Source organism: Marmota flaviventris, chromosome 4, assembly GCF_047511675.1.
Source record: "Marmota flaviventris isolate mMarFla1 chromosome 4, mMarFla1.hap1, whole genome shotgun sequence".
In the NCBI taxonomy this organism is placed as follows: domain Eukaryota; kingdom Metazoa; phylum Chordata; class Mammalia; order Rodentia; family Sciuridae; genus Marmota; species Marmota flaviventris.
The window spans coordinates 130,701,993-130,717,477 of record NC_092501.1 but is presented as its reverse complement, the minus strand read 5'-3'; the positions used below and the strand labels follow the sequence as shown (position 1 = coordinate 130,717,477).

At 42.5% G+C, this 15,485-nt stretch overlaps 1 protein-coding gene across 1 annotated transcript in view; it reads left to right on the top strand.

Annotated features, from left to right (window-relative positions):
• LOC114087287 (guanylate cyclase soluble subunit beta-2-like) overlaps nt 1-15,485 on the top strand; it is a 57,890-nt gene that overhangs the window by 15,961 nt on the left and 26,444 nt on the right. The window contains exons 4-6 of the mRNA XM_071611745.1: nt 1,159-1,253; nt 11,545-11,705; nt 15,250-15,349. Of these exons, the coding sequence (XP_071467846.1) occupies nt 1,159-1,253; nt 11,545-11,705; nt 15,250-15,349 (356 nt within the window). The remainder of the gene's footprint in view (nt 1-1,158; nt 1,254-11,544; nt 11,706-15,249; nt 15,350-15,485) is intronic.

The window sequence follows — 15,485 nt, the reverse complement described above, 5'->3', positions numbered from 1 at the left end:
GTACTGGGGATTGAACTCAGGGGCACTCAACCACTGAGCCACATCCCCAGCCCTATTTTGTATTTTATTTAGAGACAGGGTCTCACTGAGTTGCTTAGTGCCTTGCTTTTGCTGAGGCTGGCTTTGAACTCATGATCCTCCTTCCTCAGCTGCCTGAGCCACTGGGATTATAGGCATGTACCCCCATGCCTGGCGGATAGTCGTTTTCCTATCCTTCCCTTCTTCTTCACAGGAACTTTGCCATCTTATTAGAAACGTGGATTGGTCTATTTTTAAAGTAAATTCTTGATGAACATTCTGTTTTACCAAAGTGGTTTGAATGAGTCTGGTATGTGTGCACTGATCCGGGGAGCTATATGCCAAGGTCATGGGGATCAGTGAAGGAGGCTGGAGATCCCTGTGTAGTGCTAACAGCCTGAGCGAGCCTGGCAGGGCAGCAACGTGCAGCACATAGACAAGCCCAAATAAATGTTTGACAGCAGAGTGCTTGCAGGAAAGAAGAGGCTGCCCAGCCTAGAGGGAGCGAATGGGTGGCCCCATCAGAGTGCTGGGGAAAGCCACAGAGTTTGATACATTCCCGGGTGTCCTGGAGATCACATCATTCTCTCTGGAGTCTTGAGAACCCATGATGACAATGTCAGGTTTAAGCTGGAGTCTTGCCCATTGTGTCTTTATTTTGTTCATAGGCACCAAAGGAGGGCACAAGTTTTTGTCTGTTTTGTTTCACAAAGGACTACAGGCCCCTGGGGAGCCAGTAGAAGTTTCCTGTCCCAATATGACAGAGAGGACCCCACTTAATGGAGTGATAGTTTATGACACTCCTTGTCTGTCCCAGGGTTCCCACCTGGCTCTTCTGAACAGCTACATCTAATAATGCTTAGAAACCACTGGACCGAAACTGGAAATCTTACAGTTGGAGGAAAATTCAGAGAACTTCTAATCCATCGATTCTCAATTCTGGGCACAAGGTCCCCTAGACTGTTGGTCCATACTGGTGTTCAGGGAAGTCTTGTAGGAATCAACACACATGACCTTCAGTGCCTCACGTGCCTTACGATTAGGAGTATGTGGCTGTACCATATCTTGCTGAGTCAGTATATACATTCCTGAATTAAACTCCATTGCTGGGTGTTCACGGCACCTTGATTTGCCTTCCAGAGCTTCTGCAGAAGTTCAAGATGCCTTCATGACCTACACAGTGTATGATGACATCATCACCATTAAGCTCATCCAAGAGGCCTGCAAGGTTCTGGGTAAGCAGGAAAGGGCTCATTTTGGGTCCTAAGGGCTGCTGTAGCAAAATGCAGGTGGCTGTCATTATTCATGGTAGTTATGTTCTAGGAGGTTGTGCAAATTCTGAATTAGTGAATACTGAATCAGTGCTCCTCAGTGAAATATGAAATACAGGGCTAGGTTCCTGAAAGTATTGAGTCACATGTTTTTGTTAACTGATCAAGGTATAATATTAATTTATGTGTGCTTCTGTTTAAAGACACAATATTTAACATATATATACACACATATACATATACACACATACTGAGTATCTCCTTATGCCAACCACACTTGTATTTATCTGGAAATGGACCTGGAGTGCTGTGCAGGGCATTGAGGACCTTTCTCTCATCTTCTCTACCATGGCTCATTTTGTCTATCTTCCCAGACCCTCAAATGCCACAATAGGTTCATAAGGTGGTGCGGAGGACCTACATGTGCCTGGTCCTATTAACAACACACATATTCCCGGATGTTTCTCCCTTAGGTGTATCAACAGGGATGGTTTATTTTATGAACCAGTTCACTCTCCACACCCAAAGGGAAGGAGGTATAGGACAAAAGCAAGTTTTAGCTTGATCTTTTTCTGCTTTAATGACCAAGGACAAGTTACTTAAGCAGTCATGGCTTTCTTGTTGGTCAGATGAAAATAGTAACATTTACCTTTCAGAGTTGTTTCAAGGTTTGAGACAATGCATGTGAAAATATCCAGTGTGATATCTGGCACATAGTAGTTTCTTGAAAGACATGTCCTGACACTCAGGGCCTGCAAGCTGGTTCCTGTGCAGCTCACAAAGGGTCAAGGAGCAGCGACCCTGGTTTTAAGCTAGTTTTCATGGTGCCTCTGGGAGCCCAGCACACTGACTGCTGTCTTCAAGAGCAATTTGTGAGATGGTTACCAGTTATAGCCAGCCTGAGCCTTCTCAATAACCAGCCCTGCAGGTGTGCCTCAGAACCCACCTGGGAAGCTAGTTAATCCTGAGTCCACAGGGACAGGTGGCTTCTCCAGAGCACAGTCGTGATGAGTAATGTGCCTGTATTGGGTGAGGCATTGCATTTATTTCCCTCTCTTTTGAATTTCAGAAAAATTCTCTAATTAAAAAGATTGGGCCAGTTTTAACTCATGCACCTGGAACTGATCGATTGGAGGGCTTTCCCCTTGATTTTCACATGGTAATTTGACTGACATCTGCATCTCTTCTCACGTTCCCCTTTGTCTACTGTATGCAGAATACCTTCCGGGGATTTGCATGCAGGAGAGGCCAAAAGTCTCTGCCAAGCCAAGAGGGGGAAGTCACTGAAGCTTAGGAAGCTGGGTTCATGTGACAATCAGAGTCCTTTCCAGTAAGAGGCGGTCACCTGCTTCTCTTGCCAACTTTGCCACCTGCTGCCCTGGCTCTTTAGGCTGCTCTGATCTGTGGTGGAGCCATAGAGGGGCCAGAGGAGTCAATAAGGCCTGGCAAGATGATGGCGATTGGAGCTAGGAGGAATCCGGGCACCATTTGGCCATTAAAATAATTTCCGACCAGATGTGTGGTAACCCCTAGTCACTTGGCTTCTGCACCTTTCATAAAACAAGACAAGGTTGGGCCTGAGAGTGGAGATAGTGAACATGAGTGAAACAGGTTTATCCCTTCAGCTTCGGAACTCAGATTCCAAGAGCACCAGCACCTTGGGGACCCTCCTAATGCCAGGGCCCCACCTCTGCCACAGCACCAGGCTCCTGTGGCCTCCCAGCAATAACAGCTGGACATCCCACACCCTCTATGATTCCAGAGAATCTTAGAGAGAGAGATTCTGGGAAAAGCTGGGCTGGAAACTGTAGGCGTTTATAGTACCTGCAACCCCATCCCTTCCTGCCCAGCCTGTTTTGTTTCCCCCACAACTGACAGCGTGGGAGGTTTGTGCAGGACATGGGCTAGCAACAAACAGATGACATTAGGCTTTCCACATGGAGCCTTGAATCTAAGGTGCATGTTCTACTTCTTTTTTAATATCTTTATTTTATTTATTTTTAAGTGGTGCTGAGGATCGAACCCAGCGCTTCGCACATGCTAGGCAAGCACTCTACCGCTGAGCCACGACCCCAGCCCCAAGGTACATGTTTTTTACAGTGCCACACTGTCCCCTCTGGGCTGGGAGCCAGGGGACCTGGGTTCTGGCCTCAGCTCTGTTTCTCAAGAGCACCTTCTTTCTCAACATGTAGTATCTGTCAGTCCTCTTACTTGATGCACCTGCCAAAGAGCTTCTGCTTTATTTTCTGAGACATTGCTTTCTTACACAATTTAAGTTGTATAACTATGATGTCAAAGTGCTTTTCCAAACCACACAGTCAGACTTCTTGATCTCAATGAGCCCCACCCCACATAGGCGAGGCCCAGGTGCTGCTCCTCTGGGGACAATTCTGCAGGTCTGTATTCCAAGTAAGGGCTGGTGACCCACAAGCAAGTTCAATTATGTCCAACTATACCCTCTCATCTATGTTCTCTCCTTGGAAAGAATACAAAATAGTAGGTGAAAATTCTGCAACGAGAGGTGGGTATTTCTGATCTGAAAAGCTGGAGTTCGGGCTGAGCTTATAAAGTAGAAAAGGGCAATAGAGGGCTGGGGATGTGGCTCAGGTGGTAGCGCGTTCGCCTGGCATGTGCGCAGCACTGGGTTCTATCCTTAGCACCACATAAAAATAAAGATGTTGTGTCCGCTGAAAACTAAAAAATAAATATTAAAAAATTCTCTCTCTCTCTCTCTCTCCCTCTCTCTCTTAAAAAAAAAAAAGAAAGAAAGAAAAGGGCAATAGATCTGGGAATGGATAGTAAAAATTAAGCCAGTTCTTTCTGGTTTTTATTTCAGGGGATCCCAGCAACGGGAAGAGATGGGTGTCTGTATGAAGCTGACTCCGTTTCGTTCCTAGCCCTCTGCCATAGGGCAGCTTGTAGTTATTCTAGAAGGAGCAGGAGGGGTTGGATTCTGCTCTGTCACACCAGCTGTGTGACTTTGGGCTAGAATTTCCTTGAGAGTTGATTTCCTTAAAAAGGAACAATACCTCAAAGTGTAGTGGGAAGGAATGAATTAAACCAGATAGCAAAGGTAAGGTGTATTGTAATATACAGGGTGACAGCAAATATAGAATTCAGCAAATACAAGCTGACGTTGAAACTGAAAGGAAGGCAGGGGCTATTTCTGTTTTGTACCTCTTAATGCTATCCTTGAGAAGTAGACACAGGCTTTACTGTTCCCTTCAAATGGCCGTGATAAAAAATAACATTGTGAGTCCTTTGATCCCGGGTCAGCAAACTACTTACAGCCAATGGGTTAAATCTGAGCCTCTGCCTGTTTTTGTACATAAAGTCTTACTGTAACATAGTCATGTCCATTGTTGTTTTATAATGTATTGTCTATGCCCCTTATTGTGGTAAAAATGGTAGAGTTGAGCTGTCGAGAGACCACTGCATGACCTACAAGGCTTCAATTATTCTCTAATATTTTAGGTCTCCAGAAAGAAATGCTCTTTATATCTTGTATCCTCCCAGTCTGTCTTTGTCATTGTGCATGCTTGTAGACACCAAGTGTGTGGTGGCACCTTTAGCAGAGAAATGCCCTCTCACGTCTGCTCTATGGGAATCATAATCCCAGCCCCACCAACACATTTAGAGTCAGCAGCAAGTTTATAGACCCATGTGTGGACTGACTTTCTACCCAAAGCCAAAGTATATCCCTGTGATTTCTTTCTGCCTCTCTTAGAATATCAGAAACCTTTTCATTGTTTATCTTCAAAACATGTTGGCCCATACCTAAAATGGCAGAACACATTTTTCAAATAAAAAGTTGGGATTTGGAATCAGGATGCCCGTAAGAAGCCTGGGCCATGTGGTTTCTCTGTGTATATACAACTCTCATGATTTGGAGAGAGTGAGGCGCAGCCAAAGGAAGACTTCAAGAAGGGCATTTTACTGTTCAATAAAATATACTGGTCGGTGGAGGCCAACTCCTCCCTTGGACAAAGAGAGAGCATGCTTCTTCTCCCCGGTGGGTGCTTTGCTTTCTCAATGGGCTCCAGGATGCCGTTTCCCTACCTTGAAGCAATTGCTGGGACTTTTCCAGACCCCTCTGCCACTGCATAGCTCTGTGCTTTCTAATTAGCATAATTCAGGATGGGACCAGATGGCAGGTTGAGCGTTGCATAAGGAATTGTTCTGTATGTGAATAAGTGCCTACTTAGTGTGTAAGTGGGTTATTAGTGATCTGAAGTGACAAAATTCAAAACAACACCCAACAGCCATTTGGCACAGCTGTGTCTGTCTAGACTTTGCCTGCTAAGAAACCCATAGTAAAGTATGTTTCAACAGTTAGCCTTCAGCAAATGCCAACAGCCCGTTTTCGCACTTACTTCTTCAAAAACAAGAGTAATGACTTAAAATTTACAAATTTAAAATATACAATGCCCGAATTCAGGCATTCTGACATTTGCTCTTTACTATAGCCCTCTGAGGGTGGGACCAGTAACCCAGACTGGGCAACCAACTGAAAATATGGTTCCAATCCTGATTCCCAGGCCAGTTCTGAATCCTGCAGAGGAGATGTTGGCGATGTCGCTGGTGAGGGTTTTGGAATCAGGCAGTCGTGGGTGGGCCTCCTGGCCCTCTCCTCTCTTCATCAGGTCACCTGGTGCGAGTTCCCCTGGGGTAAAACAGCGGTGACATCAGCAACCCCTCCCTCAAGCTTCATCCTTTGGATAGTAAAGCTATGGAAAACATTCTAAGACGTAAAGCATGTTTCCCTGTCTTATGGAACAGCATGTGCTTTTTGGGGGGACCTAGAAGGTCACATAACAAATAACTCCCATTGCCTATATTTTGGAGGTGGGAGCTGGGGAGGGGTTATGAGACATCCAGCCCCATGCAGACCCTTTGCCCAGAAGGCTGAGTGTAGGTGGCAGTGATTTTGCTGCATTCAGCCAGCCACATGCCAGTCCTCATCGGGGCCTTAGCAGGTGGCCCCTCTCCCGCTGCCCTGGATGGTGCACCTCTGCTTTTTCCAGCCCGTGGAGCTGTAACCCAGCAAAAAATAAACATTTCCTGGCAACACCGAAGAGCCAAGCTTGTTAAGTCAGAAAGTTCAAGTTCATACATCATTCCAATTTAAAAGCCTGTTAGGAGGCTCTGCACCACTCCTGGGAAGCCAAGCCTAGATGCTTTGTGATGGTTATTTCCCTGTTAACAAAGAAGCCTTTCATTGAAACAAAGTCAAAACCACTTTTTAACTGAACTTTTAATACATAACCCAAAGTAGAGAGTCGTATACTGTAGGCCACAGGCCCATAGCCCAGTTACACTAATTGTCAGGATTTTGACAATCTTATTTCATCTATCTGGTCTCTCCACCCCTTTTCTGTTTTTATTTTTGCTGGAATGTCTGAAGGCAAATCTCAGGTTTCCCATAATTTTTCCCATAAATATTTCAGTATGAGTCTCTAACAAGATAAAGACATTTTAAAATGTAATGATAATGCTCTGATTATATCCAACAAAATTTATAATATTATGGAGATTCAGGTTCCAGCTGTATCTCAGCTGGCCTTGGATAAGCAGTCTTATTATATAAGATTTCCTAAGGTCTTTTCAGGGCAATCAGCAAAAACTTTTCATTTTGACATAAATTCAAACCCACAAAAGATTTGTAAGAATAGCACAAAGAATTCCCATATACTTTTCCATCCGTGTTTCCCAGATGTTAGCATCTAACCATATTGGCTCTGTCTTTGTTCCATATCTGTATCTATAATCCATCCTCCCTCCCCGAATTGTTACTGTGTTACAGACATGATGCTTCTTTGTTGGTAAAAGAATATCTTACATAACTACAGTACAACATGAAACTCAGGAAATGGGCATTGATATGATTCTATGAAATAATCTACAGACTTTATGGAGTATTTTCCCCACTTGACACATATGTCCTTTAAAACAGAAGAAAATCTTGAATGATGCCAATTGTCATGTCTTTTCATTCTTCTTTAACCTGGACATGTTCCAGAATCTCTGTGTTTTATAACATTGATATCTTTGGGAGCTTCTGCTCAGCTATTTGGTAGCATGTTCCTTCATTCAGGATTTATTTAATAGGTGATTATTTAATAGTTTCTCATAATATAATTTCGATTATGCTTTCTTGGTGGAAAGACCACAGAAGTTATCTTTTTTGTTTGTTTTTTCTCTTTTGTTTTTTGTGGAGCTGGGAGCTTGAACCTGAGCTACTCAACCACTGAGCTATAACCATAATCCCTTTTATTATTTTTATTTTGAGACAGGGTCTCACTAAGTTGCTGACGCTGACCTCAAACTTATAATCCTCCTGTCTCAGCCTCCTGAGTTGCTGGGATTGCAGGTATCCACCAGTGTGCCTGACTCAGAAGTGATTCTTCCCAATTCATCATTGAGCTGTCCTATTATTACTGTCAACATTGATCACTCTGTGAAAGTGGCAGCTTTCTCCACTGTAAAGTTACTATTTTTCCCTTTGTAATTCAGACATTGCAAATATCTTACTGCTTCTCAAACCCCTTCTTCTGGGATTTTAGTATGCAGTTATGATTCTGATCTGGGTCAATACTTATGATGTTGGTAAAATGGTTATATTCTAAGTATAGAATTTCTTGCATTTGTTAGTTGGAATTCTATAAGGAAGAATTTTCTCCCTCCCGAGTTTATTTATATCAATTTAAATAAGCAAGACTCTTGAAACTTAATTTTTAAAAAAAATAGGTTGCAATCCTTTACTTTCACTATTTATTTCGATGCTCAAATTCTCCAAGATTTAGCTAGTGGGAATCCCTTTAAATTGGCCCCTGTGCTTTTTTGATATGTCCCTATCATTCTTTGATCTCCTCTTTACTTTCTGGAATGAAACAATGGTATAGGTTCATCTCATTCTTTCCACCATGCCCCAGTCCTGGAATCTGCCATTTCTCTAAGTAGAGAAATGGCTTCTTTTGGCAGAGTGGTACTTAAGGACCAATATCTGATTGCTAGGTGAGCTCATCACCACTGAGGTGTCACTACTTTCAGGCTCTCTCAGTAAGACCTGGAAAACAGATGCTAATATACATATCTATCTATCTGTCAATCTCTCTATCATTTATCATCTATCTATACTATGATGACTTTTATGGTCTTATTATGTTAAATTTTTTCTAATTCAACATTACAGGGTTCTTTCTCCTCTCCTTTTTGTAACCACTTTCTCAGGGAGAAATCTGTCTCCCACTGGCTCTAAGATGTTTACTTATATGCTCAATTCTTGAATATTCAGGAAGTATTTTCAGAATTGTTAACCTAAATGATGGAAGAAAGCTGAACTCCAATTAAATATTTGTTCACATTCTTTTTGCTATAGCCTGGAGACAAAGTAATCTAAATACTGTGTTCAAATATTAACGGGTTAATTTTTTCCCCTGGGTATTTGTGTTATTTAAAACTGTTCAGTCTGAAATATTGTTCTGTTAATTTGTTTCTGTTTGTATTCCTTCTTAGGGTTTTTTCCTCTCCTTATTGATCTTGCTTATTTTAAGCATATGAAACATTAACATGATTCTTTAAGCCAAACTATTCAAAGTTATGTTCAGAGAAGTAGCATCCCCCATCACAGTGTTTCCATCCCATTCCCACCAAAATCCCATAGGTAGCCAATCTTCATAGCTCCTGGTTTATTCTTCTGTTGTTTAATTTTGCACAAATAAGCAGATAGATACACATTTCTCTATTTCCCTTTCTTTCTTACACAAAAGGTAGAAAACTATGCATACTATAAATTTCCTATTGCACTATCAAATAACATTTTAAAGCACCTCAGATGTGCGCTGATTTTGTTCTTGCATTTTCTTATCATTTTCAATATGTCCCTGACACCCTGTGACTTAGGAGGCTCTTGGAATTCTAAATTCACTGAGGTGAAATCGTATCAAAAAAACAAGACAGGTGTTGAATTTAAGAACAGGCCTTTGTCCTCTGCTGGACAAGCATTCTGAACCAAGAATCCTAGCAGCAGCCCCAAACCCAGCACAGATGGAAAACACCACACCCGAGCCCAAGATTGTTGTTTAAGGAACAGTTAGTCTCTCAGCCAGATGTCCTTTCCTGTTAACAGAGCTGGGTGCCCAGAAACAAAATAACCAGGGTCTGGAACGAGCAACTTCATGGATTTTTGTAAATTTTCAGGTATAAAAGAAAAATCAAGCAGGCAGCTTTTCTACACAAAGCTGCCACTGTCACTTGAACATAACTTTGCTTGGCCTGCACACAGCCTGGTCCTCCTGGGAGAGGTCCTGGGGACAAGGAAGGCTTTAGGGACCCGTGCTTTTCCTGGTGGGTAACAGGATGCACCTGTTCAGAGCTCCCGGCTGCAGGCTGTAAGGAGCAGCTGTTTTTCTTTTTCGTTTTTCCCAGCCAGAATAAGCTAGATTTAGAAGGAAAGGAAAGGAAAGGTGGAAGGAGAGGGGAAGGAACACTTTCCCACCTGTTCATTTATTTTTCAGGAGTTCTTCCAGGAACTCAGAAGTGTTGGAAAGAACCTGAGTAGAATTTATGTCAGTTAACTTAAGAGTTGGCATGGCTCCTGGTGTCGACAAGCCTGCCGGTATCCAGCTAGGATGGACCCCAAACAAAGAATGCAATGGAGGCCAGGACCACCTCCCACCCTACCATCCCAAGCTTGATCTAGATACAGATGCGGCTAACAAATTGTGAAAAATATGTATATAACTCAGTCAGATGAGACCAGACCAACTCAGTGGGGACTGAACAATTATCTGCTCAGAGGTCTAGCTAAGGACAAAGAACTATAGAGAAACCGCTGTTCAGGCCATCTTAGGAAGCCAGGACAGGCTGAAAAGTGCTCAGGTCTCCTCTCATCCCGTGTCCCTTTGTATGACCCAGTTCCGAGAGCTCAGCAGACCTAGAAGTCCCCTTGTTGTGAGTTCCAGATCCAGCTAGCATCCTAGAGTTCATGAGCATATGAAACACTAACATGATTTCATATGCAGTTGAGGAATCGTGAATCCTATAAATCTGAGTATTCTGGTCCTTCTCCCTGGCCCCTAGCATGCACATGAGTCCCAAGTCCACCATAAGTAAGAATGTTCCTTACAGGAGCTCTGGGTCAGAAGGATGAATAGATGTCCTTCCTCCTTTGCCAATGGTGACAGTCCATAGGTAGCCATTGCCTTGGGGAGACACTTGCTTCCCTAACTGCTGCTCCAAAGACTGTGGGTTATAGTAGAAGGAGGCACAGACTTTAGATTTATAGCCTCTTCAGCAAATCTGGCCTCTGCAATTCACAAAGATGACTTAGCCTCAATGGGCTCATGTGGAAAAAGGGGGACATGAAAATAACATTATCTACCTTCCAAGAAATTGACAAGCATTGGTAAAATAACTTTGACAATGGGTGCTGCAGGAACTATGGACTATTCTTTAAAAATATTTACTACACAAACAGTGCAGGTGGGGAGTGGGAGAGGTGGGCAGTATTTCTCACCTGGTGCTGCAAACCCAACCCCAGAAATTCATCAAGCATCCACTTTGTATCCAGTTCAGAAAACATGGAAGGAAAAGTTGCTGCCTAACCCTAGAAATAGGAGGGAAGAGTGAAGTCAGCAGGACATGGGATATTCAGACAGATCTTTGTGGAGAATGTGATGTGAAAACGTTGAAGGGCAACCAGGATCTGGTGAGGCCCAAAGGGAGAGGGAGTCTTTGCAGGCATTTGCTATCATCTTTTGGGTAAATTAAGATAAAAAAACTTTTGCTTTTGTACTACTACATTAGCCACTTATAAGAGCTGAACTTTGTGCTTTATACCATGTATTTGAAGATGTAGGGGTGGTAGAAGAGATTGCAGGGGGCTGCTCTGTGCCCTTGATCTGACCACTGGAGGCAGTGGTCAAGGGGGAACAATAGCTCTGAATCCCCTCCTGCACCATAGGAAAATATTTGCCATGGATGTCATGAAAAAACTGGGATTGGGTGGGATTGGGAAGGACTCACAGTTAATGAGCACCTACCAGGTTCCCGGATTGCACTGGGCTCCTCACAAGGGCCTCATGACATTGACGTTATTGTTGACATTTCACTGATAAGGAAGGTGAAGACTTAGACGGTAGCTCAGAAAGTCTCATACAGCAGGGATTTAGACACTTTGAAAATAAATGAATACCAAGGGAGGATGAACACCTTACAGGGACTTTTATGGCGGGGTGTGCTTTGGATTTCACAGGTGTGTCCATGGAAGCCATTCTGAAACTTTTTGGAGAATACTTCTTTAAATTCTGTAAGATGTCTGGCTACGACAGAATGCTGAGGACACTGGGAGGAAATCTCACGGAGTTTATTGAAAACCTGGATGCCCTCCACAGTTACCTTGCACTCTCTTACCAGGTAAGAACACCTGGGCCTGGTCGCAGTGATTCTGAGAAGAAGCAAATACTTAGCAATTCTGGGCCATCTCCTCCCTCCCTGCAAAGAAGAGTGGGTGGAAGGGAGCTGCTTCTTGTCTGTTGCATTGCAGAACCCTTGGTCCCTGGTGCAGGAGTTCTCATGGGAAAGAAAAGGAAAATAAATACCTGTTGGCCACCTTTATAAACTGCCTGGCCAAAAAAAAAAAAAAAAGAGGGGGTGGGTACAGTTTTTGTGATGGGGGAAGGCCTCTGCAGTAGAGCTGGCTTGGAATTAAATCTAGGAGGCTGATCACAATGGCAACAAAGACTGGAAAACAATCAGGTTTCAGTGGATTTGCAAAATCTCTCCTAAGGTTTCCTGCCCTGGATGGAGCTGATAAATAGCTTATGCAGCCAGATTCGTGTTATTCAAGTATCAGAAGGAAAGACTCGACAGGGCCAAGAGCCAGAATCGGAAACCATCCAACTCTGATTAACCCACGGGGCGACTGACTGAGGTGTTAAGAAACTAATTTCCCTTCTGGGATAGGTCCTTCTGGAGTTCGTGCCTTGCTTTTCTTCTTTGGAGAGATCATTGGAAATTCAAATGCCTAGACTCCCCCACCACCAATTTTTTTTTTTTTTTAGACAAAGTACTTTATGGAAATGATAAAGTAGTGTTTCACATATCATGATAACAGTTTCTTATTTTATGTAAAATATTGTATTTTTAGGACACCTTTACTTTACCAACCTCTTCACTATTTCTAGACTTCGTGTTCATAGTGACAACCTTTGCAGGGTTGTCATGAGGATAAAAACGTTATGTATATTAGAGCACATCACTAATATGTGCACTTGTACGTATCTGTAAAATTGGAAAAAAAAGGTTATTTTCTCTATATTTTGAATAAGTAATCAGAGGCTTGGAAACATCCCACTTCAGGAAGAGTGAGTTTGTGAGCCTGTTCTATTATTGTCACATGAACTTCTTGAGGTAGTGGGAGTGGAAAGAGTCTGGGCAATGAGGCCAGATGTTACTGTCTGAGCAGAACTGCAACTTGCAAGCTGTGTGATCCTGGACAAGTTGTTGCCCACTTATTTATTTAATTAAATTTATTTAATTAGCACCTAGTATGTACTAAACAATTTTTAAGACATTAGACACAAAGACAAAAAGGAATAGGAAAAAATAACCTACTTCATAGAGGTGTGCAGATTAAAAGAGATAGCATATAAAAGTTCTTAGCATTATGATGGGCTCAGAACAGGCATTTCATAAGCAAATCTTCCTTCTCCTTTTCTTTCTTTCTGTTCATTAGGAACAGTTTTAAAAGTATGAGAATTTGCATGGCAACTTTCTATCAGGTTTCTTAGCTAAAGACACAACTATTAGAATAGAAAGAAATATAGTTAGGATCCTTTAATAAACTTCCATAATATTTTTAATATCATCTGAAATTTGGTTCTGGAGAAGGTGTCAATATTTAATTTATTTATTAAATAAAAATGTTATGGAATGTTTTTAATATTTCAGATACTGTTCCCTGGATATTACTCTCACTTTCATGAATGAGAGTGAAAGGAATTGAGATTCTGAAGTCCCACGGCTGTGATTTTTATACCCAATGCTGATACCCTTCCTGTACTAGTTAATCACCTCTCACCCCACATATGCCAAAACCATACTGATAGAGAAGTAATAGACTAGAACCTCTCTGGGGATATGTCAGGACATGTAGCATATAATCAGATAAAATATTTAAATTGCTATAAAACACAAGTTAGGATGAACTTTATGCAATGATACCTATAGCTATATAGTGCTTTATACTAGACAAAGGATTAAAGATTGTCTCTTTAGGCAAAAATAAATAAAATGATTCCAACTTTAAGGAACACACCCCTCGTGGAAACTGTGCCTTTAATCTTGTTATTTTTTTGCTAACCTTCATTGACTGGCAATTATGAGGCAGGTATTGGGCTAAATGAACTATCCTCTTAACGCCTGTAAGATTAAGCACTTTTATTTTCCCCACTATACAAATAAGAAAACTGAGGCCCAGAAAGGTCAAGACACTCTCCAAACTCACTCATACTGTGGGTGGCTGAGCAATAACCTAAACCCAGCCACGTCTGTCTGAAAAAGGCCTTGCTTTCGGCTGCTTGGCATCATTTTTTCCTTTGCCTTATTCTCCATTAAAAAAATGTTTTATGTTAATCAATAAGTAAAACTATAACTGCATTATTTAGAAACTTGGAGACATCAACCACAAGAACTAAAAGCATGAACTTCTGGAAATGTCTGGGAAGAGGTCTGGCTTGGAGATGGCTTGAGGGGGATGTTGGCAGGAGCACGTGGATCTCTATTTCAGCCCCTCTGTACTGAATTACTTTACTTTCACTGTAGAATTTGGATATAGTTTTTAAATGAACTTTTAATTTCCTCTTTATGCATACTTCATCAAATCCTCTTTAGATTTGGTAAAGATATAAACACACAAACATACCATCAAATGTTTTTATCTATATACATACTTTTGGGAATATGAAATATTTATTTGGAAAGGAAAAAAAAAAACCCCATTTCCAACTAGCAACCCTCTACTAGGAAAGAGGACAAAGATCTCATAAAAAACACATCCACCTTCTTCATCTCATCCCTCTCTGAGACCAAAAGCTGTGAGCCCAGGGTGCTGAGTTGCCTGCTAATCAAGCAGGAGAGTGGGGCATGGTAGCACATGCCTGTAGTCCCAGAGACTCGGGAGGCTGAGGCAGGAGGATCTCAAGTTCAAAACCAGTCTCAGCAATTTGGGAGGCTGTGAGCAATTTAGCAAGACCCTGTCTCGAAGTGAAAAATTAGAAGGGGGTGGGGAAGCAGGAGAGACAGTTGCTTCTGTCAGCGAATTCTCCAGGCAAAGTGTGAACCTTTCTTTCCCAGTACGTATCTCTCCTTTATGAGACTGGGCATACGTGAATATCAACACTTACTCCTGAAGAAAGAGGAGTTTTTCTGATGTGTCCTTCAGGGTTCTGTTTTCCAAATGTGCAATTTGATACCACTGCAAGAAACTCATTAATTCATTTCACTTGCAGATTCCTCTGAGCCCCTGATCTTTCTGTGGGTGAAGAGGCCCTTGGTCACTTAGTCATAGGCCAAGCTCTACAGAGACTCACAGAGGCTTCCTGGTGCCTTCTGGCCAGCACCCCTTGGAATGTAGCTGGAAGAGGCCTGGCACATGACAAAGGCTCAATCTGGGGGTGGTCCATTGTTCTACTGTTCATCTAGGTTTAACTGGTCCTCAGTCTCCTCCTCTTGAAAATGGAGACACCAGTTGCCATAAAATGCTGTTTAGAGAATTAGGTACAGAAGGAAATTCCTGATACATGGGAGCTGAGAAACCGTGATCGGTATTGTGTGACTGGAAGGAGGCTGGGATATAGTTCTGCATGCTATGGTGGAAAGTCCTGTTCCCAGAGCCTTGACGTCATAATTTAAACAATTTGTTTTCCCTGGGAAGAAACGTGTTGTGTCTTCTTATTAGGAGATGAACGCACCATCGTTTCGTGTGGAGAGAGGGGCAGATGGACAAATGCTTCTCCATTACTACTCGGACAGGCGTGGTCTGTGCCACATCGTACCAGGTAGGCCGTGGCTTAGTTCTGAGGCCACTGGAGGGAGGAAAGCTGCCCACAAACTCTCCAGGACAGCCACGAGCCAGATGTGGGCTGGGAGCTCTGTCCCTTCTCATATCTGATTCCTTGTCATCTTGATCATTAT